Raw genomic sequence first — 24,871 nt, 5'->3', positions numbered from 1 at the left:
CAACTGTTATTTTTTTAAATTTAAACTTGTTGAAAAATTTGCAGAAGGAAAACTTTTTTTTTTTTTAAAGATTTTATTTATATGACAGAGAGAGAGCACAGGTGGACAGAGCAGCAGGCAGAGAGAGAGTAAGAAACAGACTTCCCACTGAGCAGGGAGCCCGGTGTGGGACTTGATCCCAGGACTCTGGGATCATGACCTGAGACATTTAACCAACTGAGCCACCCAGGTGCCCAGGAAAACAGTTTTAACAGCTAAAGACAACTATGGAGTTTTCCTAGGTTTGGGAGAAAAATGACCCTACAGCCCTACTATTTTCCTACCCTGGCCTTATTATTTTTTTTAGAATATTTACAATCACCTAAAATATTTTTAGTGAATGTCTTGATTTACATTTTAGATGCATAAAGACAAATTCATGTTATGAGGCAATTGATAGCAAGACAATCCAAGTCTCTTTACACTGAATGAAAGGAAAATCCATTCTGTGTAAATCAATTTTCTCTTCAGCAAAAGAGAAGATATTTTCCAGAATAGCACCTAAATAAATAAACAGCTTCCTTTTTGTTAAAAACTGATTTCTTTCTTAATGGAAGAACTGTATTTTTTGAATTCACATCTTCCTTTCTAAAAGGAAGATATTTACATTAATCTGTTTCCAGGAAGCACACAAAACTTCCTGGGGACAAACCATCGTTGAATCTAAATTTTAAAGTCCTATTAAAAAATGATCATGTGATAAACTTATTAATTCATTAATTTATTGAAAGAACGAGTGGCTCTGGGTAAGTCTTGGTTCTAACATCACACCTTGCATGATTGGAAAGGGGGAAGAGTATGCTTAGATATTGTCTGATTAGTTTTCTTTGCTTTGCAGGACAGTTCTGGAATGAGACTATGGAAAAGGAGGTGGTTTGTGCTTGCTGATTATTGCTTGTTTTACTATAAAGGTGAGCTGAGGCTCAGGACATCAAGGGCTCTTTGTGCGGGAGGGGATGGTGAGGTGATACAGGGGTTATATTCTCAAATCCAGTGACTGGACCAGTGGCCCAAGCTAGTTTATAACCTGTTTACTTGCCAAAGTGTTCACTTTTACATATGTGAATGGCTGGTGACTTCATTTTTACCAGTCCTTATACTTGAAGTGCCACTTGTTGAGTTAAAATAAATAGAATCCAGCTTATCTGCTACTTAAGCTCTCCAAGTCTGGAGTTGTCTCAGCTTCTACCCCGTTTGGAACACAGGCATACCTTCGGCACCATCTGGAGAGGTGGGAAGTACAGATAAATCACTGTATTTTATAACTTGTTGTCTGGATCTATCCTCTGTAATATTGGATGAACCAACTTGTGAATTGGGTTGGCCACATGTACATTTTTGGAGTGCCAGTACAAAGAGTCAGGGCTGTGTAATAGTGAGAAAGAAGTAAGACTCAAAATGTGGAGGAAGAGAGAGTTTTCTTTTAAGACAGACTAGGCTGTGTTAGGTGCTGTCGAGGACATTCAGTGTGCTTAAGCAATTCAGAGGGAGCAATAAATTAATCCCATGTTGGAGAATTGGGGGAGGCTTCTCAATGGGATTTGAGTTGGGCTTATAAAGATAGGTAGAGCTTTGCCTGCGTATGGGGGCAGATGGGAATTTCAAGCAGAGGAAGCAACTTGAATAAAGTTCTGGAAGCAGAAGAAAGTGGAAGGACAGACCTGTGAGGCCAAAGTGAGTCTTGCATGCAGGACATGGTAGAAAGATGGCTCAGAAAGTGGGTAAGGGCCAAAATGCAAGGGGGTTGTGCCACTAGGTAGAGTAAGTTGAACTGCGTTTTGCATCCAGTGGGCAGTCAGCAAGTGTCTTTGAGTAGGAGAGCCCCAGGACCAACGCTGTCATTAGGAAGTTACCTCTGTGATGAAGATAGTTTGGAGGAGGAGGAGAATAGACGTAGAAGGTAGGCTATTTCGCACATGCTCTAACTTTGCCTATGAGGCTTGCTCTTCCCAGAATGCCCTTCCCCATCCTTTAAAACACTTTAGTTATCTCCTTCCAAAGCCTTCTCCGCCTCCTCAGACTGTGTGCCACTTCTGCCTCTGTGTTCCCACAGTACTCGGCATACTGCCCTGTTTCAGGAGTTCACAGGTTGCACTGCCTGTGTCTGACCCTGTCTGACTCACCTGTGTCATTCCTGCATTAACCGCAAGGTCCCCAGGGAGCACCTGAATGGACGATCAGTGATGACAGTAGTCCTAGGGAGCTATAAGGGGCCTTGACCGGGGGCACTGGGATGGCCCAACCCAGGAAAGGGGCCACAGTAGATGATTCTGATGCGTTTTTTCCATTCAAAGACAGCCGAGAAGAAGCGGTCCTTGGGAGCATCCCTCTGCCCAGCTATGTGATCTCGCCTGTAGCCCCTGAGGACCGCATAAGTCGCAAGTATTCCTTTAAGGTACTGCCCCCTCCCCTCCAGGGTTGCAACTCCACCCTAACCAACTTTATGTTCCTAAAAATGTCCTCATAAAAGCAGTTGTTTTATGTGGGGAGTGGGGAGAATTTAAGAAGCTAGAGTATTTCAGGTGCATGTTAACAATGTTGTAAATTCTTTAAATGATAATACCACATCAGAAGTACTTTCATTTGTATCTGAGCTTCTGAGTCCCTCAGCTTTGCTCAACTATTCAGAACGTCTTTCCTATCTCTACTAGTCCTGTGATCCCTAGTCCCCCTCATGCCTTCTAATCACTGCAGTCAGCCGGTCTAATTAGTGTCCGTCACTTACTGCAAGTGACGGTCACTCATCATGGATTTATAGCAATTTTGTTATGAAAACTTACATTGAGGGTTAGAAGCTCATGTTGAAGAGCTTTTCAAGTTTGTCTGCTTCGTTTTTCTTGTTGAAAAGCAAGTAGAATCAAATTTGATCTGTTTTCTGGATCACTAAAGATTCCCACGGAAATCCCTTCAACAGTAAAACCCCTTTTCTACTTTCTGCTTGTCACATGTCAAGCGAGTGTGGCTGTGATGACTGAGGGTGGTCCTTTGACGCCCTCTGGCCTCTTCAGAGCTGGGTGTGGAGGCTCCAGGAAGGTGGTGGTCAGGCCCAAACTTGGGGAATCCTGAGGCCACCTCGTCTGGTTACTTCCATGCATTCCTTACTTTCTGCTGTTTGTTGGGTCTCCTAGGGATGGTAAGGATAGGGTGAGTTGAAGTTTTGTTTAATTGGCGGTTGAGTGCAAGTCTCAGCACTGAAGTAAGCAGCCCTTGGTGCCAGTAACCACAGGGGAACGCCCTCTCACACTGCTCAGGATACAAGGCAATGAAGCAAGCGCATTTCAAGTGGGGGAAGGGGCCCCTGCTTCCACTACTCATGTGGCTTAGCTGTTCATATGTTGAGGGTGTAAGGTAAGTACCGGACATTAGGTACTAAAGCAGAGGTTGAACAGAAGTCAAGTTTGCCAGCCATAGAGAGCTAAAGGATCATGGAAAAGCACAAGATAAGACACCCAGAATTCTCTGTGAGGGTTAAAGAGAGCGTTGGTATGCACAGGGTCTGCGTCAGCATCTTGATCTTGAGTCCATTGTGGGGGTGGTGTTTGGAAAGTCAGTCTCACCCTCTGCCTTTCCTTCTGGACTGATGATTTAGCTTTGTTCTTTGCCAGGTTTGAATTGTCCCTCTCTTTCCCTTGGCTGTCACAAGCCCCGATGACTGCAGAGTTGCTGTTGGTTGAAGATTCTGGGATCCTTCCCTATTTCTTGTTGCATGCCTTATATTTGTAAAATTGTTAATGACCAGAGAAGTTCTTCCATCCACGTAAGCTCATGTAAGGCTGTGGAGAGCCAATGTTGTAAGGTCAGTGTTACGAAGTTTGTTCTATAGATTAAGAACACGAGGATTAGAGTACTGAAGAGACTTGCTCAAAGTTACAAAGCTGGAGGATGGTGGTGACAGAACTTGAATGTGAACTATGTCCTCTTACAGTTGCATTCAGGGAGGGCGGACAATTTCTTTCTCTTCCTCTCTACTTTTCTTCCACATCTTATTTTGGTCCCCTCTTGCACACACACTGCAGGAGGTAGGAAGTGATTTGAATGAATGTCTATTGTTATCATTTTAGGAATACTCTTTCATTTAATCATTCAGAGGCCTCTCCTGCTGATTGATGGCTCTGAAAACATTGTGTTCAGTGGGTTCCAGATTGCTCTTTTGCAGCCTAAAAGTCTTCCTCAGAACACCTTCCTTTCTAGGGTTCAGTGTTGCTACTGGGCAAACAGTTTGGATAATGTTGTATGTAATTTTCAGGGACAGCATTTGAAATATGGTCACAGTAACTGACTGTAACTATATATATTTCATCTTAACACTTCACTGGGGAGGTGTGAAAACAGATTTAGAAAAACATCTTTTATGTGTCATAGACTCTTTTCTTTTTGAAAAAAATTTTCTTAGAAGGACTTCAGTAAGAGTGTCCTTAGCTAATTTTTTTGTCTGAGAGACAGAAGGCATGCATGTATGTGGGGAATCCCTGTGGGGGGTCTTCAGGGTTTGAGAACAGACAGAGCTGCTGCAGGCAGGTCAAGTGGTGTCCTGCTGGTTCTCCACAGAACCAGCTGTGGTTTCCTGATGGTGGGAGAGTTCCCTTTCCCTTGGGTTGCAGCGTGGTTCTTTTAAGGGCCAGTGAGTGGGACCCTTGGGTAGTTCAGTATCTATGTTCTGGGGCACACTGAGGAATGCACAGTGTTTAGTGTCCTGGGCCTTATGCCTGCTTCTAATGTCAACTCTTCATTATGTCCAGAGCTGAAATTCTCTGACTGTTGCTAAGGACACCTTACCTGAGACTGTTGACAGGATCTGTGGTGGTAGATAGGAACAACCTGAAAGGTTATTTGGTCCCTTCTTTGTCTTTCTTTTTCAATTGTGCGTGCAGCCTGGCAGCCCCTGTGCCTTACCAGCTGGTGCTGGATGGATCCTGAGACACAGACAGCTCTGTAGGAGGGCAAAGCAGGGCTCTTGGTAGCGTCTAGAAGGCTTTCTACAGTGCCCTGACCACCAGGCCTTTTCTGCTCTGCTGGCCCATCTGGGTGCCTCCCCAAAGAGCTCCTGCTGGATGCACAGCTGTCCTTGGCCTGCTGGTCATCTCTGAGCAAGCTTGCCCCTTAGATCCAGGATCTAAAGCAAAAAACATCTCCATGCAGGAAAGGGTTCAAGGATCCTTAATGGGGAAAAAAGCCCTTATTGGCCTCCTTTGAACTGCTCTTCTGTCTTAAGACCAAATGTTCCTGACCTGAGCTCTACAGTGTCCATGGATGAATCACTTCTTTACATTTCTTAACCTGTAATGTTTCCTTTGATTAGGAGAGCAGGGGAAAACAGGTTATCTGTAACACCTGTGCCTTGGTCATCGGTAGATACCAGAAAACTCTTCATAACACATTATGACTATTGTAAATATCTTGAAATAGGATTATGCTCATCACCACTTTGAAATTACAATAATTATTACTACGTTTCTTTTCCTTTTTTTTTTTTTAAGATTTTATTTATTTATTTGGCAGAGAGAGAGAGACCACAAGTAGGCAGAGAGCAGGGGAAGCAGGCTCCCTACTGATCAGAGAGCCCGATGCGGGGCTTGATCCCAGGACCCCAAGATCATGACTTGAGCCGAAGGCAGAGGCTTAACCCACTGAGCCACCCAGGCACCTCTATTATTACTACATTTCTTATGTAATGATTTATTAAAGAACCACCATATCATTATGCCACATTTAAGAAAGTTTTGGTAACTATATTTCAGTACAACAAATTTCCTTTATTTTATTTGCATTCATAGAAACATTCTAAGAAGAGTTCTTAGGATTTACGAAACTGTCCAAAGGGTTCATGCCCCTCCCAAAAAAAAGAAAAATTAAGACTGCTGCTTTAGATTCTTTCTGAAGGCCCGCCGAGACATGTGGTTTTTCACTTACTTATATTCAGCAAACTTTCAATGTGCCCCATTGTTCTACTTGGTAGGACACAGATTCTGGGGACACAGCAGTGAGAAGGTAAGGTCCTTGCCTTCACAGGGCTTATATTCTAGACTCTCCATCAGCATGGAGGTTATTAGGAGGTAAGAAGAGAATGGGGAAGAGCTGCCCTATTCCTCTCCCATTTCAGTTTTGTCTACCATCTACACTTCTGTCTTGGCTGTTGTCATCCCTCCTGTTGGTAACTAACTTTCTGCCAGAACAGCGTCTGCAGGGTGAGTGCTCTCTAGGTATCGGTTACCCCTGCTTCAGCCTGCAGACTCTGCGGCCTCCAGCCCATCCTCCAGACTGTTTCTGAGTTGCACATCTGTTTAGGCTCTGCTCCCACCATAAACCCGTCCAGCGGTTTCCCCATTTCCTGCAGGAAAAAGCCCGGTCGTGGTTTACCAGCCCCAGCCTATCTATATAGCCCCATTTGTAGCCACTCCCAGCTTAAGACTTTCCCTCCAGCCATGGACAGTTGCCTGGGGTCCCAGAGCATTCTTGCCCACAGGCCTGTGCCTGAGCTTCAACCATAGCCCAGAATGTCTTTCCCCAACTCTTACTGGTCCTTCAGGCCTCTGTTTGGGGGTTACCTCCTTCAGGAAGCCTTCCTAGAGCCCTCTGGACAGTTTAGGTGCCATTCTTCTGTATGTGTGCACCGCTTAGAACACTGCACTGTGCGTGGTTGATTTACCTGTTGGAGTCTTCACCAGGAAGGCGAGCCCATCAGCCAGTTCTGCCTGGGCAGATGGAGCTGTCCCATTCTGTAGACGGAGACCACACAGAGCAGTCATTTATAGTGAAGTTGCTGTTGAGTGACTCTACTTAGACTTCCCAAGTTCAGGCTTCCTTGTAATGCCTGTTTTGTTCTCTGTACATTAGCAATGGGGAGAAGGCAGAGAAGAGTCTTCTCAACGTTTCTAGAAAGTTCAGTCAGCTTAGATTGTTCAAGTGACTGGCCCTATAATAACCTCAACTAACATATCTTTTGAGCCTAAAAAATGGTAGGCGGTGCTGTAAGTTCCATATATGCATTATCTCATTTAATGCTCACGTAGCCTTAAATGGTAATCACCCTCAGTCCCATTTTAGAGATGAGGAAACAGAGGCCTGGGGAGGTTGAGCCGCTGGTCCAGGGACGCCCTGGGGTAAGAGGCAGGTTCACCATGCACGTCAGGCTGAGTCGAGGGCCTGAGCTCCTACCCAGTTCAGTGTGCTACTCGCAGTCAGCCCAAAGGTTGGGCATGAGGAGTTCCTTCTTAATGTCAGCAAACGGGCACCATAGTCTTTGTAAGTCATAAACCTCACAGACTTATCCTTGACAGTTGCCATTCTCAGCTCTCATGTCCAGTCCATTCCCAGCTCCTGCTGATATTATCTGCTACCTTTGTCCAGCCTCAGGGCGATTGTCTCCTTCTCAGCCCCTACCACCATCTCTCACCTGTACTCCTGTAATGATCTCCTGCCCCCAGTCTCATCTGCCCCAGCCCGGCTCTCACCTCTTCATACTGCAGCCAGAGTGTTTTTTTCCAGGCAAGAATCTGATTTCCCCAGTCCTTCGCCCAAACCCTTTAATAGCATCTCCTTGCTCTTGTACACGAGACAAAACCCTAACATGACCACAAGGCCCTCGTGACCTGGCACTGCCAACTCCAGTAGCTTCACCTCGCCCTGCTGTCTCTTTTCCTCCCTGCCAGGCATGCTGGCTTCATCCTCGAACATGTCATACCCTTGTCCACTTTGGGGTCCCACACGTCGCTCTGTGCTACTTCTACTAGAATATCTACTTGCAATGTAGAGGGTAGCTTAAATGTCACTCCCGTAGGTAGGTCCTTCTCCAGGGCCGGCCAGGGTCCCCAGCAGTCCTCTCACAGCCTCCTCAGCTTCTTGGTGACACTTACTACAATTGTAGGTATTTGTAGTCTTTCTACGTGACTGAAAACTGTCTGGACCTGGATCAAGGCTGTTCCTTCTGGTATAGTGCCTTTCACATAAACAGTTAATGATAAATAATTGTTAAACGAATGAGTTCGAGAATGAATCAGTCAGTTGATGGGCCCTGGCCTTGGCCTCTGTGTTCTAAAGGCTGATGCTGGGAGCATGAGGTATGAGCATTCCAGTTTCTTTCCCTAGTGCTGGATCAAGACCAGAGTCCTAAAGGCCAAGAAAGCAGTCTTGTCCTAGGAGCCTTAAGTTTTTGAGGTAAAATCTTCCTTGCTTACACCCTCATTTCCTTTAGGCATAGCCTAAACTTTTCTCTTCGGTCATGCAAAGTTGCCTAGGAGGACTGTGTTAATTGGAAAGCAGAGAGCAGAAGGGAAGGGAGCATCTTTTTTTTTTTTTTTAAAGATTTTATTTATTTATTTGACAGAGAGAAATTACAAGTAGATGGAGAGGCAGGCAGAGAGAGAGAGAGAGAGAGGGAAGCAGGCTCCCCGCTGAGCAGAGAGCCCGACGCGGGACTCGATCCCAGGACCCTGAGATCATGACCCGGGCCGAAGGCAGCGGCTTAACCCACTGAGCCACCCAGGCGCCCCGGGAAGGGAGCATCTTTGAGATGAGACTAAGGAAGGGTTGAGAAGACTTCTCATCATCTAGGCTCTGGCATCTTCCTCAGACTCAGTGCACTTTGGACTTGGGTCATGGGGCCGACTCCCTGTACTTCTCACTTTTACAGTTAGTATGTCTTTTACACCCATGCACAGGCAGAATGTAGTTAAAAATCTGTTCTTCAGAACCAAGGGCAGCTGGACAGAGCACATATTGGCAATTTGGTTAGAGGTTGTTTGTGATCATGTGTAGCTACTCTGTAACCATGGGTCTAACTCCCACAGCCCCATGTTTGAAGAAGGTCCCATGTTGATTTCCTGGACAAGCCTGGCTCTAAGAACACTAGTATAGTAGGGACCTGCTTTCTATCTCATACCCTTGAGGGTGCCTTATGCTTGTGGGTGGCCTTGTGTCTGGTGGGGCGAGTGTCTACTCTCTGTAACTGGGCAGAAGGTCTGGGAGGAGGTATCAGAGAAGTTATGGGGTCCTTGTCCAGGGGAACTTTTCCAGGACTTTCTGCTGACTCATAATAAGACACAACACATTCCTTTTCATTCTTTTCTCACTGTCCTATCTCCACCTTGCTAAAACAGGAGGAATCTTTTCTGTGACAGTGACTAGCCCCTTATACATGCAAGGAAGGATATCAGGTTTGCTCTGGTCATTGTAGGGACTCTTAGCTGCAGGCTGTTTGCCTGTACTGTCTTGGAACTAGCTGGATAGATTCAGGTATGTCAGTGTCACTAGCTGGCCCATATTTTATATGCATTTTGGACCTAGGTGTTAGTGTGGGTTGCAGAAGCCAATGTTGACAGCTCATCTGAGAGGTTTCATCCATGACCATTAGTGATTCTAGAAGCATGCTATTTCCCAGCTCCTAATTGGTTCTTTCATTTTGTTTTCTCTGACTGGCCCTTGCATGAGGTCTGCCTTTCAGTCTGGATCCAGATTATTGGACCAGTGATCTGTGTAATCATTACTAATTTCTGGGTAAGACCTGGGAACATTGTATGGAGAAGCTCGGACTCAGAGTCAGATAGACCTAGGAATAAATCCTGGTTCCAGCTCTTCATTTATTCAACAAACATTTGTTGAGCACCAACTCTGTGCCAGGCACTATTCCTGGGGATACTTCAGTGAACAAAGTAGACAAGTCCTTGCTCTCATGGAGTTTCTATTCTGGAGGGAAGAGACTGGTGATAAGCAAACTTGTGTGTAAAATAGATAATGCCAGGTAATGTTAAATGCTGTGAAGAATCCATTCCTGGGCATGGAGATCAGGGAAAGTTACTTAACATCTCAGACTTTCATTTGACATGTTTGTAAAATAGAGATCCTCAGAGCCATTGGGATTAAAATGAAATGAAAGTCATGGACGTACCCAGGAGACACCTAGAAGGCACTGGTCGCCTTTGCTGATCTTCCTCCTCACACAAGCATCCTATGCAGATTTGGTGAGGTTTTTCATTAAAAAGTTAAGATAGGCCCCTGCCTATCAGAACACAGAGGGAGGAACTGGTGGCCTTGCCTCTTCGTTGCACTCATCCTGGCTGCTTTTCAGTGGTCATTTCCAGTACCTCTTGGATTTTTTTTTTGCAAGGGTACATGTGAAAGCACCTTGAGGCTTCCTAGCGCATAGTAGGCATACAAGGATTTTCAGTCGAATGGCAGACTCTGTTGTGCCTTTGGGGAGAGAGAGAAGAGCAGCAGGTCTGATTGGCACACATCACATTTCACGGCCAAGCTGGGAGACCCAGCGTGTACCTGCGCCAAGCCACCTGCTGTTGCTGCTGATTGTTGGCTTAGCTGCACTAACTTCTTGCTTCAGAAGAACCCAAGCAGGGATTCCAGAGAGTTTGCTTCTACAGAATGAGGGTTTTGGAAATTCTTTCTCACAGATGCCTTGATGGTAGGCCCCTCCTTGAGCCAGGAGTAAGAGAGATAGGAACAGGTACAGCTGCAGGGCCTTACCATGGGGACCAGACACAGCTGTCCCCGGGGCTGACTGCACTAGGAAAGGGGAACCCCGCCTTGATGTTTTCCAGGTGTGGGAACAGGCTGGGTGGTGCCTGGGCTTTCAGTCTGGAAGAGGGGAGAGCATGGCTGGAGTGTCTTCTTGTTTCAGCTCCTGGAAGTAAAACGGTGCTGACCTCTCTGACCTGGTTTCCACCTCCTGTTTACAGGCTGTGCACACGGGCATGCGAGCACTCATCTACAACAGCTCCGCGGGGGGCTCTCAGGCTGAGCAGTCGGGCATGAGGACCTACTACTTCAGTGCGGACACCCAGGAGGACATGAATGCGTGGGTCCGGGCCATGAACCAGGCCGCACAGGTGCTGTCTCGATCATCGCTGAAGAGGTCAGTCCCAATGGAAGGTCCCCGTCAGAGTACTTCACACACACTAGGATGGGGGCCCAGATAAGAACATTTGGGTGCCCCAAATTCCACCTTTCAATCACTCGTATTAAGCAGTGCCCTTTCTTTGGGGTCCTAATTAACAATGAATTTCTTCTGGGAAGAGAATGCCTACATGGTACGGTCCTCCAGAAGTTATCTGGTCCTCTCCGCATTGGGCAGAGAAATGCAAAGACCTGGAAGGGTGAGGTGATTGCCTGGGAACCTGGTGTGCACGTTTCTCATTTGTCCTTCTTTGCTGTGGGGTGGGAGGGACAGTCTTGGGGCACCAGACTGGGGAAGAGAGAGACAAATGAGAAAGATCTGCCAAACTGAAAATGTGCCTCAGACTGCCCACCATGTTGCTGGGGCTAGCCAGGGGGCTATCTTCCAGCTACCCCTTCCCTCAGGTGGTCAAACCAAGGGTACACTCAAGGATCTTGAGATTCCTGAGTCTGTTGGCTGTGGTAATTCCCTGAGAGAAAGAGCAAGACGAAGAGTGGAGTCCGGGTCTCAGAGAAGGTAGGAGAGCTCTGGAAAAGTCAGGGTGTGCGTTGGCTGGTCCTCCTCTGGCATGGGCCTGTATTTCACTATCTGGACACTGTACTCTGCTTAGAGGCCCTTTTGACTGTGGTCTGTCAGTGAGGCCTCAGAATAAAAGGTTGTTCTCCAGCAACCTAAAGGAAGGATTTTTCAGCGACTGCAAGTGGATTTCATTCGGTGTGTTTTAGCTTGTCAACGCCCCCCCCCCACCACCCCAATCCTTCCTTACCAGTGTGTGTGTATCAGCTTTATTTTGGACTGTTGTATATGGCATTTTATAGGACCATAATGGTCCCAGCCTTGGATAGTTTATTTTTTTCCTCAACTTTTACCATTATAAATAGTCCTGTAATGAAAAGCCTTTTACAGGCCTCTGCATGTGTGCCTTTCAGATTGCTGGGTGAGAATACAATGCGTTTCTAATTTAAATCAGTATACTAAGTTGCCCTTTAAAGAAAGCAGTGTAGTCCCCTAACGAGAGTACTCATCTCACCACATCTTTGCCAGTAGTTGATATTGTCAAGCTTTTAAATTTTTTGCTGAGCTGCTGTGTAGATAAATAGTATCTGGTTAGGGACGCCTGGGTTGCTCAGTGGTTGAGCGTCTGCCTTCGGCTCAGGTCATGATCTCAGGGTCCTGGGATCGAGTCCCGCATCGGGTTCCCTGCTCAGTGGGAAGCCTGCTTCTCCCCCTCCCACACCCCCTGCTTGTGTTCCCTCTCTCTCTCTCTCTTCTCTTGTTAAATAAATAAATTAAATCTTAAAAAAAATAGTATCTGGTTATTTCAGTGTGTATCTGCATGATGATGGAAATCTTTTCTGTTTATTGGGGGCTTCTGTTTCCCCTTCAGTGAACTGCCTGTACCTGTCCTCTGCCCATTTTTCTGCTGAGCCATTTGCCTTTTTCTGGTGCTTTCTTTCCTGTGTGCTGTGAAATCTGCCCAGTTAGGGATGCTTCTCAGCCTCTAGGTTGGTGGTAGGCTGTCCAGTCTTATGGTGAATGGAATCTGATTTTCCCTTCTTTTGAAAATCAGGATGCTGTTTGCCAGTCTCTAATATTTTGGCCATTTTCCCATTCTCTTTGATTCTTCAGAAATCACCTGAGAGGTTTCTTGAGCCTTTTTCTGTGTTCCCTTAGGGCCCTGGGATGCTGACGCCTGGGGCCTTTCCCATTTTCCTTCCGGTCTTGGACTTTCAGTCTCTCATAACTGAGGTTGTTTTCCTTTTTACAGAGAAGATCATACTTCTTGATGAAGATGTGGAACTAAATCCAGAAGTTAAAGCATTCAGCTTTATTTATATGCATCATCTTCCCCAAGCAGGATACCCACGTCTCATATTCTTTTAAAGCCCTCCCGTCCTTCATTTTAATTCTTAGAAAAATAGAAAGTTTGTTTTTGTTTTGCTTTGCTTTAAATAAGCGAAGTTCGGCTCCTTCTAGACTCTGCCCTTCTCGCCGTCATTCCTGTGGGCCCGTCCACTGTGCATGTGCATCTGTGCTTGATTTCGTGCCCCACCTTCCTCTTCTTGTGGATGCCCTTTTCTAACGTGAGCTCCGAGAGCTGCCTCCGTTATTGTACTGGCTCCTTCAGACCGGCAATGGCAAATGGGTTCTTTCTTGGGGTCCCATTTCTGCTCAATTCATCATGGCTGACTAGGACACTGGGCCAAAGGTAGCCATGAGAATGAAATCAGGCTTAACAGGAAGGAGTATTGTGATTGAAAAATGAGGCCTGCCTCAAACTATTCAGGATTAATTTGCTAGCTGAGATTTGGCTTTTTCTTTTTCTTTCTTTCTTTCTTTTTTTTTTAATTTTTCCTAACTGAAGATGTTGTACTTAATTATCCCCAGATTCTGTTTCAGACAGGCTCCATCCCTTATCTGTTGGGCTGCCTTTCTTTCCTTTTAGGGTCTCAGGCTATTGTCCCTAGATTTTCTCTGAACTTTTAACTTTTGTTCTTATTATGCCCTTACTAAATTCTTAAAATCCCATAATCATGCTCGCCCAAGATTCCTTCCTTAAAAACAAACAAACAAACCAAAAACCCAACTTGTTTTACCTTCTGAGTCTGAATAAAGACAGAATAACATTTTCCTTTAGCTTTCTGAGAGTTGAAATAGTTAGCTAAGCAAATCCAGACTTATTAAATGTTCTATGTTCCCAGAATAAGATGTTCAGACATTTGGTTAGTTAGAATTATTCATCAGACAGTACTAAATCTTCCTTCTCCTCCAGTTTGGTGATCTGCTCTGGAAAACCTCCATCTGTGTTAAGTGGGGGACCCCAGTGGTCATGTATCAGTCTCTGCCCAACTTGATTCTCACCAAGATCTTCTGATCTTATTCATATGGACAGATGCTTTATGTATGTGGTATATATAGTAGGACTCCTGATTAAGGTAGCAGAAAATGCAGACAAATTTATCTTTTTTTTTTTTCCTCAAGATTTTATTCACTTAGTGAATGAGAAAGCATGAGCAGGGGGAAGGGCAAAGGGAGAGGGAGAAGCAGACTCCCCACTGAGCGGGGAACCTGAGGCCGGGCTTGATCCTGGGAATCCAGGATCATGACCTGAGCCAAAGGTCGACGCTTAACTGACTGAGCCACCCAGGTGCCCCTAAATTCATCTTAAAAAGGGAGCAATTCATTGGTTACCTTCAGTGAAAAGTTCAGGATAGGTCTAGCTTTAGAAACAGGTAGGCTCAAGGCTCAGACCATATTAGAAGTCATTATCTCGGGCTTTAGGCTCTGGCCTCCTCTGGTTTGGATTCATTCTTCAACTGCACGTGGAGGTCCCTGAAAGATCCTAGATCTGATGGCAAGGTAGCTGCTGGAGCCCTGGAGTCCTGTCATCCAGGGGTAAAAGTCCAGCAGGAAAGAGCCAGAGTCTTGTTCAGAGCCGTTCTGATTAGACAGGCTTAGATCGCATTTTAACCCTACACCATGTTCCGTGGCCAGGGAATGCCCATGCCGACTGGCACAAGCCTGGATACGTGCTTCACTTCTGAGAGCCAGACCCCAGGTACTGAGGGTGAGGTGGGGTGAATGCCCAAATCAGTGCCGGGACTGTGGGCAGAGGAAGGGGAAATGACTCTCTGGGATGGGATAAAGGAGGCACAGACAATGAACATCCAGGCCGGCTGATTCACCCCTCACTTTCTCCTGTATCGGTTTCTTTTATCTTTCGTTTTCTTCCCAGAGTTTAGTGTCTAAGGTCAGATAACTGTGGGTTCGAATCCCAGCTTTACTACTTTCTAGCTGAGTCACTTGTACAGATTAAGTATGCTTATTAAAGCTGAGTTTTCCTTAGTCCACAGGGCTATTACAAGTGTTAAGTGTCAAGTCAAATAAATGAATGTAGGGGCGCCTGGGTGGCTCAGTCTGTTAAGCATCTTCCTTTGGCTCAGGTCTTGGGATGGAGCCCCACATCAGGCTCCCTGCTCAGCGGGGAGTCTCCTCCCTCTGCCTCTGCTCATGCTTTCTCTCTCTCATGCACACATGCTCTTTCAAATAAACAGAGTGTTTTAAAAAAATGAATGTATAAAGTGCTTACTTCATAAGATACCTAAGATACCTTATAGCAGATATGCTACCCTCCATAGGGTTTGGTTTAACAGTGTCATGGGCTTTTTTTTTTTTTTACACCCTTCCAGTCTCATTGTTCATCCTCTGGATCACATTGATGAGGAGTCTTCTAGGAACAAATTGCACTCTCTCCCTTATCGGGATGTAGTAATCCCACAGCAGTGTGAGTTGTGGTTCTCTTCTGCCCAAGCTCTAGCCATCATCCCTCCACCTGCCCCTCCCCTCCTTCCTGCTCCAGCCTCTTCCCACCTTGTTCCCCTGACCCAGGAGCAGAGCTGAGCACCCCTGCTGCAACTCCTGACTTTATCCCTTTGCTTCCTACACGCGCTTCAGAGTCTCTTGATAGAAATTCATTTATGTATTCTTTTTTTAAGATTTTATTTTATTTATTTGACAGAGAGACAGCGAGAGAGGGAACACAAGCAGAGGGAGTGGGAACGGGAGAAGCAGGCTTCCTTCTGAGCAGGGAGCCTGATGCGGGGCTCAACCCCAGGACCCTGGGATCATGACCTGAGCCAAAGGCAGATGCTTAACGACTGAATCACCCAGGTGCCCCTCAACCACGTATTCTTAAGATCCCGTCCCACACACCAGAAGGGCTACTGTGCAGTGCTGCCAGAGCCTGCTTGTTAGCTCTTTCTGTTCATAATTTCTTTCCCCCATTTCCATGTTCTTCCACTTGCCGGACTTTGGACTGTCTTGAAATCTCTCCCCCCACCTCCCCTGCATTGGACTGTTTTTTTGTCTCGTGTCTGAAGATGTTTTTTCCTCTCCAGCAAGTTAAAGCAGTCAGCAAGGAGGTCAGCTTGCCTTTACAGCTCACAAAACTGACAAGCAGCTCGGACAGGAGGGCCTCTTCGAAGACAACTTACCTCTTTACTGTTTCCAAACCTCTCTGGTCTCTGTGTAACTGTAGTCCTGTCTTGTAGTCCTCCTGGACCAGAGGAACTTAGAGTCTAATCACTTTTGGAGTAAAAGTCAGTTTCCTCAGGGATTTTGAGCACTGCATGGGTCTGGTCCCAATGACACCTTTGGCTCATGTCTTGCTATTCCCCATTCTCTGTGCCCCAGCCGTACTGAACTTGAATTAGGTGCATTTGTGCATGTGTTCATCTCTTTAGTCTTTTATTCTACAAGGATTTTATTGACAGCATATTGTGCATCAGACGCTGTTAAAGATGCTGAGAAATACAACTGTGTTCAAACAAAGAGGTGAAGTCCCATGCATTCTTGGGAAGGGATGGTGGAGACAGATCATAAACATGTAAACAACAAGAGGATTTTCTGTCATGATCCATGCATGAAGGCAGTAAAATATGGTGATGGGATGAGAGGGACAAGGGGGCAGGGAGTAGCCACTGTTGTTTGGATGGTCAGGGAAGATAGGAGGAGAGTTCCAGCTGATAAATGAGGCTGAGGCAGAGGGCTTTAAGTAGAAGGAATGGCACTTTCAAACACCCTGAGGCAAGAATGAGCTTGGTTTATTCAAGAAACAGAAAGCTAGGGAGGGTGGCTGCGTCTCGGAGAGCAAGGGGGAGAATAGGCTGTGATGGGAACTGGGTGAGAGGTGGAGGTCTGTGCTCCATCTCATAAGGCCCCAGGATCCATCTGGGCCTTGCTTCTCTGCTCCCCCAGCCCTCAGCCTTATTAGGAAAATGTCAGTGCATCTTTCGGGCCTTAGCCTAGGTGTTATTTCCTCCTTCCCTGACCCTTCAGAGTATTAGATGCCCCAGCTTATCCTTCATTTTGCACAGGACTTTCATGCTCAAGTTCTGTTGGCCTGCTTTCTCATTGTCAACCCTAGTCGTCTATAAACTCCTTGAAAATGGAGCAATGGCACATAGTAAGTGATCAGTTAATGGATGGATGCGTGGCTGTTTGGCTGGCTGGGCAGGTGGGTGGATGGATGTATGAACAAAAGAGCTGTAAAACCTCTACCTGTTAGGTAGGACTTGGGGTGTTTCAGAGTGATCTGACCGCTATTGTGGGATTGACATGTGGGGACTCATCCTCCTCAGAAATGGCCCATACAGTGCTGGCTATCTGCACTGTCTTCAGAGAACTGAATATTAGGCGTTCCAAACCAGGTCATTTTGAGTAAAGGGTAGCAGGAACAGCTGAGGTTGGACAAGCCCCTTGGGCCCTGAGCAGAAGTAATTTAAGGGGATGTTTTCAACCAGGTGCAGGGCTTTGGAGTCAGATCAGATGGGGTTTGAGTCCTGCTTATGTCACTGGTTACATGACTCAAGGCAAGGTAGTTAACCTCTTAGAGCTTCACTTCTATTACCTATAATGAAAGATGAATAATATCTCTAGCCTTGGAGGATTGTACAATGATAGAGGAGATAATAGGCTTAACTTGTTTATTAGCTCAGGGTTTTGTATTTCTTGAGTGCTCCATGATGACTGCTGCTGCCACTGTCCCCATTCTTTAGTAGAGACCATTTGTAGTAGGTAATCTGGTGCTTACTGAACACCCTCAGCCGCTCTGGGCTTGACAGTACTGACCCTGCAGGATTGTTGTAGGGATTAGAGATGGTCTCTGTCAAGTTCCTGGCACATATTAGAACCCAACATATGGTAATAACAACTAGTCATTGGCCACCAAAAAATGAATGACCTGCCACTGTGACTGCTATAGGGAGACGGGAGGTGAGTGAAGTTGGCTAGAGCGAGGAGACCTGGAGTGACCAGATCTCCTTTATCTGATGTGTCCATCCTTAAAATTTCACAAGGGACTTTGCCAGTAGCTACTTCTCTGAGGCAAGAGGCACGTCAGCTTGGCAGTCTGGTGTTCCATTTAATCTTTTACCCTGCTCTTCTTGTGGAGAGGACAGCCTGGAGAACTGGGGAGCGTGTTGTCAGAGCGGTAAAGCCCTCTATTGTTAATTTAGAATAGCCTATGAAAGGGAGCCAGATATCTGCTCCACTCCCAGGGGGACTGCCCTATTTAACTCTGGGGGAGAGGAGAAACAGCCTCCTGTCTCTATTTCTCTCCAGCCATTTCCTTCCTTAAATGCTATGGACTAATTTAAGTGACCAAACCTGCCATAGGCTCCCAAGATACTTTGGGCCCCTTTCTCTTCAGCTTTTTATACAAGTCTACAGACTATGCCTAGAGTCAGTTCTGACTATTGAGCCCACTGTCCTCCTGACACTAGGGACAATGCTTAGGACCCACCTTCTGTCAACACAGGCTGAGCAGGGCAGGACTTCTGCTACCTAATCTGGTTCAGACTAAACTCTCTTAAGAATATCAGTGGCCTGTCCCTTGGTTCTTGAATTCCTAGTTTGGTCATTTAGGTGTGGAGAGTAGGAAGGGATCCTCTAGTGGGATTTTGATGGTAGGGTTGTATGTGCCACTGGACCAAAGTCCAACCAAGGCCCTACAAGCTGTCATTCATCTTCCTACCCAAGTCTTTGAATATAATGTGTATGGTGTGTGCATGTGCTTAGTATTAAGATAGAAGGAAATAGTAGATCTTATTTCCTGGTGAGATAAAGGGTTTAGATGCGAATAAAATAATAATCCGTGCTTGGTATGATCTGTTAACTTCTAAGTTCCCTGTGAAGAAAATGAAGAAGAGAGAAGTATCCCCAGTCTGAGGTGAGTCCTTTCTCACTTGCAGGAAGAGACAAGAATATGTTCTAAGCAGGGGCACTGGGTGGCTCAGTCGGTTAAGTGCCTGCCTTAGGCTCAGGTCATGATTCCAAGGTCCTGGGATGGAGCCCCGCATCGGGTTCCCTGTTCAGCGGGAAGCCTGCTTCTTCCTCTCCCACTCCCCCTGCTTGTGTTCCGTCTCTCACTGTGTCTCTCTCTGTCAAATAAATAAATAAAATCTTTTTTTTTTTTTTTTAAAGAATATGTTCGAGGCGCCTGGGTGGCTCAGTGGGTTAAAGCCTCTGCCTTTGGCTCAGGTCGTGATCTCAGGGTCCTGGGATCGAGCCCCACACTGGGCTCTCTAATCAGCAGGGAGTCTGCTTCCTCCTCTCTCTCTGCCTGCCTCTCTGACTACTTGTAATCTTTGCCTATCAAATAAATAAATAAAATCTTTGAAAAAAAAAAAAGAATATGTTCTAAGCAGACACAGAGATTGCCGTAATGTGCTAAAAATGGAGGGACCCAGTCTCTGCTAATAACCTTGTAACAGGTTAGGGATTGTGTCTGATTGCTCGTAATAGAGCAACCCAACTTAGGACAGCATCATCAAACTGGGTTTCCCTTTCCTCACATAACACGAATCCAGGCTGGTACAGTATCTCCATGAAGCCAGCAGGGATCCAGGCTCTTTCTCACTTTCTACCCAGGTTTTAGCAGGTGGCTTTTATCTGTACTTTTGTCACCTTGGAATCTAAATTCCAGGCAGAAGAAGGGGAGGGTTAACTAAGCCAGCTAAGCGTGACTTCTTTTAGACTTTCCTGGAAGACCCACCCAGCAATTTCTGTGTACATCTTAACATCTTCTTGGCCAGATCTAAGTCACATGGTCACCCTCAGCTCCAGAGGAGGTTGGGAAATGTCACTTTTTGCTGGACACATTGCCACTTAGAAAGTATGGGGTTAAGGAAGAGGAACAGAATAGGTATTGGGTAGTCAGCGCATGTGTGTTTGAGGGCGCGCTGTGTGTCAGGCACTGTGCTGTGCTCTTTCTGTGCACTGTATCCTTTAGTTCTCACTACAGTCCAATGAAACAGGGGTTGTTATCCCCATTTTGCAGGTAAGAAACATGAAACCAGAGAAGTCAGAGACTTACTCAAGGTCACCCAGCTTGTATTGGGTGGAACCAACCCTTGAAACCGGGTTTCACCGGCACTGTGTTCGACATGTTTGGCCAACAGCAGTCACCGAATGCCAAGAATTCCTTGTGACTTTGAAGAGTCACTGAGTCCAGTGCTCACAATAATAGTAGTGACCTGCGTGGGAAAGGGTTGTATCACCTTAGCTAAACATGTGTGCCCTGCATAGCCAACTTATCTGAATGATACAGTCATTGAGAGCTGAGGGGTGTTTCATTCTTTCCCACCATTGTGCTAAATGGAGCATTGCAAATCTCTTTTGTGACAGATCTCCTGATTTGAGAAGCTGGCTGTTAAAATTGTAGGGAATGCAGGGAGATGGGGGAAAAACCAGAAAACATTTTTCCTTAAATCATATATCTTAGTAAGTTAACTGTTTAAGTCAGTTAAGATGGGAGAGTAGAGGACATTACCTTCATCTTTCTTACCTACAGCCATAGCATAGGTTATTTTGAGCACAAAGGCATCTTTTGAGCACGAAGTCCCAGCAGTCAAGAGACCAAGAGCTGTTCATAATCCCAGGTTTGAGGGCCTAGAAGGCTGCCAGGTGGCAAGCAGACTACCATGCTTTAAGCCACTGTCTTTAAGGCTTATTTTGCAGTAAATGGTGGTGTTAACCTGACAAAAGGATTGGTCATCCTCTATCAACTTTATCACCAGGATGTACTAGCGCATGTTAGCGTGTATACATTGTATGTCCACAAAGAGTAAAGACTAAGATTTATAATTATAAATTAGCTCCACGGTGAGAAAAGACTGGAAACCTCCCCAATTTGGGATCACTTAATGAGAATAGTAGTAAATGTGTCTACCATGATTAAATCAGACTCTAGGGTTGTCTGGCTTTGATGGCAGGGACCGTTTTCTCTGCTACCTTCTTATACCTCCAAGTACCTGCCCCAGTGGGGCTAGATAGTTGCTCAGTAAATCCTTGGAGATTGATTGGTAAAGAAAGGAAAATCCGTATTACGGTTGGTTGGGCTGAGGCATCATAACCACACTCCTTGATTTCTGGAGTTGAGGAAACCCCTTTTTCCTTTAAGTTCTAATGTCATTTATGCAGGTGGCATGGTTGTTTCACAGCCTGGTTTTTGTGACCAAGTGCTGTTTATCGTTGGGGTGGAAATAACAAAGAGGGATAGTTACTTAGGTCTCGCAATTGGAGTAACCAGGTTATCAAGCTTCAGTGACTTGGCTGGTGTGTGACCCTGAGGGCAGCCAGAGCTCTAGTCCTTGAGGCAACAGCATTAGCACAGATCACTTGGGGGGTTCCCCACACCAAGTGTGAGAAACCGTAAAGAAGATAAAGGCCAACTTGGGTAACCTGAAGGCTACTGGTTGGGGTTACACTGATGCAGTTATGGAGGATTAAAGGAAGAAAGGACAACAAAGTTAAAACTATAATGTACACTGGAAAAGAGTTGTCCCTTAATGAACATACAGTAAGAATTGCTTTTTCTTAAAGTATAGCCCCTGAATATTTCCCAGATATTCCCACTGCTGGAGCTTATAGAATGGAAGGGCCCTCAGAGATCACAATCTGAATATGTCATTATAAAATGATATAACAGGACTCCATCCGCTAAGAGTAACCGAGACCAAACTCAGACTAACTTAAGTGAGAAAGAGAATTTATTGGTTCACAACCAAAAAGTCCAAGGATATATCTGGTTTAGGTATGGCTAAATCTCAGAGTTTCTAGGATTCTGTTTCTTTCTATCTGCTTTCCTTGCTGTTGGTTTCATTCTCTAATAGCTGATTCCCATATAGTTATAGCAGCTCAAGACCCGCTCCAACCAAAGCCCCAGAACTAATTCTGCCTGGCTTGGGATAGGTGATGTGATGCCTCAGCCCAACTAGCCGAACTAGTCACTGAGACTGGGCCTCAGCTGGACAGGGACTAGTAGAGTCAGCAGCACCCAAACCATATGGACTGGGAATGGGGGAGGTGATCCCCAAATGAAAATTGAAATGCTGAAATTGATTTTTTTTTTAAACAGAGCTTTGTATTTTCATGGATGGTTAGGAGAGTACGTGGACAGTGAGATGTGTGATTGCTTTCCTTAGGTGTTATATTGTTACTTTACATTGATATTTTAACTGTCTCCCAGAATGGATTGATTCAGCCCTGAGTCTGTGCTGATTATTGGTAGCTGAGGTTCCTAGGTTGCTGTAAGAATGCCTGGTTTGTGGCCACAAAGATGTCAATGCAGCAGCATTTCCACTGTATGCTTTCATGTTGAAATGGAGTGCTTGGCCATCTGAGGAGTAATGGAGATCAAGGCCAGGACCTTTTTATCAAGGAAACTGGCTGCCCCAGCCAAGGATCCTTGGTAATTTTCTGGGTTAGGCTGGAGCGCATTCTCCTTCTTCCCCAGTCTAAATTCTGCAAAGCCTACGGAGCTGATGCTCCGTCCCTGTTATCAAGTAATGCGGATGTAGACATAACGAGGATCCTGCCCCAAGGACGGTGGGTAGGGTAGAAAGGTTTTACAGTAGGAGACAGGCCACGAAAAAGGAGCCCTACTCGATGCCCCCGAAGTTCTTCCTCCAGCCTCCGTTCACATCCTGACTGATGACCCCCACTCCATTCTCCTTTGCAGTTTCTAGGTCTGCGTGTACGTAGACCATGGGCACACATGGAGAGGCAGTGGGAACTACATGGGGTCTGCAACACTATAGTCTTGGGAAAATTGTTTATCTTCTCTGTGCCTCAGTTTCCTTATTTCTAAAATCCGACTAGTGATACTTCAGAAGATTGTTGTGTTCTCATGGGTTCCTGTTTGAGCTCTGGTAAGAAGTCATATAAAGAGGTTGCTGAGCCTGTTCTCTGCTCGGCATATTGGGAGAATGTTAATTGTGCTCTAATTGTCCTCTGGGCTATGCTAGATGCCAGTGGGAGAGATCCTGGGCTCAGGAGCCTTTTATCCAAGCTGGACTGCCTCAAACAGAAAGCTGAACAAGGAGCAAAAAGGAAAGCCTGAGATTGTCCCATATATCATTTACTTGTTAAAGACTATTTATAAAGTACTTACGCTTTACCAGTCATTGCACAGAAGTTCTGGGCGTATCATAATTGGCCAGATGGGGCTCTGGCCTCAGGGAACTCCCGGTCTACCTGGGCATTAGATGAATAAACTCAATTATGGTCCAGTGTGAGTAATGTGAGAGTGGAGTCCGCTAAGTTCCCCATCTAGACTGGGAATATGTGACTGGAGTGGCTTCCTGGGGAAGTTAACGAACACATAGGCCAGGTAGAATAGAAGGAATAGCAGTTAGGCAAGAAGGAGTAGAAGTTAGGCAGGAAGAATGAGGGACTAGGTGTGAAAGGCATTCCAGGTGGATGGAACAGCCCATGCAAAGGCCTGGAGGAAATTCACGTATAGAGTGTGTTCTTCAGGGAGTCTTGGCTGCCTGTGCGGCTGTCTGGAATGGGCTAAATGTGCCTCTGTCGTTGCAGGGACGTGGAGAAGGTAGAGCGGCAGGCGGTCCCCCAAGCCAACCACACAGAGTCCTGTCGAGAGTGTGGCCGCGTGGGACCTGGACATGCGAGGGATTGTCCTCATCGAAGTCATGAGGATTCCTTTGGCTTTGAGAGGCGGGAGCAAGAGGAAGAACGGTACCGTTCCCAGAGGGACCCACTGGAGGGCAAGCGGGACAGGAGCAAGGCCAGGTCCCCGTACTCGCCGGCTGAGGAGGATGCCTTGTTCGTGGACTTACCTGGTGGTCTGAGAGGCCAGCAAGCACAGCCCCAGCGGGCAGAGAAGAACGGGGTGCTGCCCGGCATGTATGGCCCAGGAGAGCAGAATGGGACCGGCGGGTATCAACGGGCCTTTCCTCCCAGGAACAACACTGAAAAGCACAGCCAGAGGAAGAGCAGCCTGGCCCAGGTGGAGCACTGGGCAAAAGCCCAGAAGGGGGACGGCAGGAGGTCAGTAATGGACTCAGGATGGCTGCTACTTGTGAGCATAATAACATAACAATAGGAGCTATCATTTCCCAGCACTCACTGCAGAAATGCTAGCCTTAAACTCTCCACCTCCGCTAGCTCCTAGCTCCGTAAATTCCTGTAGCAACCCTGCAAGGGGAGGGTGATATCCCCAAGTTATAGACAAAGAAACGGGGGCTTGGAGAAGTGAAGGAACCTGCCCAGGCCAGGCAGTAAGAGGCAAAGCCAGAGTGCAAACCCGGGTCTGTGAACCTCCCAAGCCTGTCTGAGATTGCATCAGGCGGCTTCTTGGTTCCCCAGCAAGTGCCTTGTGACAGTCAGTATGTCGATAGTAGCTGATCTCCTCTTACTGCACTCCTTCTCTGCATCCGGGAAATATTTGCAGAGAATAAAGTAAATACGGATCCATTTTCAATTCCAGGCGCACAGAGAAGTGCTTAGGCACTGTTGACAGTAGGCTTTATCATACCTATTCCTTCAAGAAGTGGTTTTTTAATTATGTAGGGGCATGCAGTTTTTGCTATTTGCAAAGCACTGTTTGTATTTTATTACAGTTTTAGATTAAAAAGGAAACTTTTCTGAGCGTGAAGAATTCAGGGTCACTGGCATCCCCATTTTCTCCAGAAGCCGCTGTGTTTTGTCCTCCTTATGAAGACAGTAAATTGTTTCATCATCCCTGGGCTTCTAAAACCGGCCACTGACTGGAGAAGAGATAGCGAAGCCCTGGTGCTTTCAGAAAGCTCCCCGGGCACTAGAGGGGCTACGGTGGATGTGCCAGAGCTCAGACTAAGTCTGCCACAGACTTACCCACCTGATAAACGTGTTCTAAAACCCATACTACATTGTCTCTGTTGGTGGAGCCCAGACATTCCCCCTGTGGGCTGTGGAGGCACAAGTGCTCCTAAGGGAATAGTCTTAGCCTCTTTCCAGGTGTGTGGGTGTGCTGTGTGTATGCAGGCTGTGTAACCTCTTGAATCTGGTCTAGGTGGACAGTTGTGAGTTTAGATGATTAGTATAGAAATTACCGTGGAAATCCCCCGGTGAATTGGTAGACATTGTTGT

At 46.2% G+C, this 24,871-nt stretch overlaps 1 protein-coding gene across 7 annotated transcripts in view; it reads left to right on the top strand.

Moving 5' to 3' along the window:
* The window catches only part of PLEKHA7 (pleckstrin homology domain containing A7), a 214,089-nt gene that overhangs the window by 142,195 nt on the left and 47,023 nt on the right, over positions 1-24,871 (top strand). For all 7 annotated transcript variants that reach the window (XM_044258894.1, XM_044258899.1, XM_044258895.1 and 4 more), the window contains 4 exons: positions 878-950; positions 2,334-2,434; positions 10,725-10,900; positions 23,321-23,791. In XM_044258894.1, coding sequence (XP_044114829.1) covers positions 878-950; positions 2,334-2,434; positions 10,725-10,900; positions 23,321-23,791 — 821 coding nt within the window. The remainder of the gene's footprint in view (positions 1-877; positions 951-2,333; positions 2,435-10,724; positions 10,901-23,320; positions 23,792-24,871) is intronic.

This window comes from Neovison vison, chromosome 7 (genome assembly GCF_020171115.1).
Source record: "Neovison vison isolate M4711 chromosome 7, ASM_NN_V1, whole genome shotgun sequence".
Lineage (NCBI taxonomy): Eukaryota > Metazoa > Chordata > Mammalia > Carnivora > Mustelidae > Neogale > Neogale vison.
Note: the sequence above shows the minus strand (reverse complement) of the source record. Positions and strands in the feature narration are given on the sequence as shown.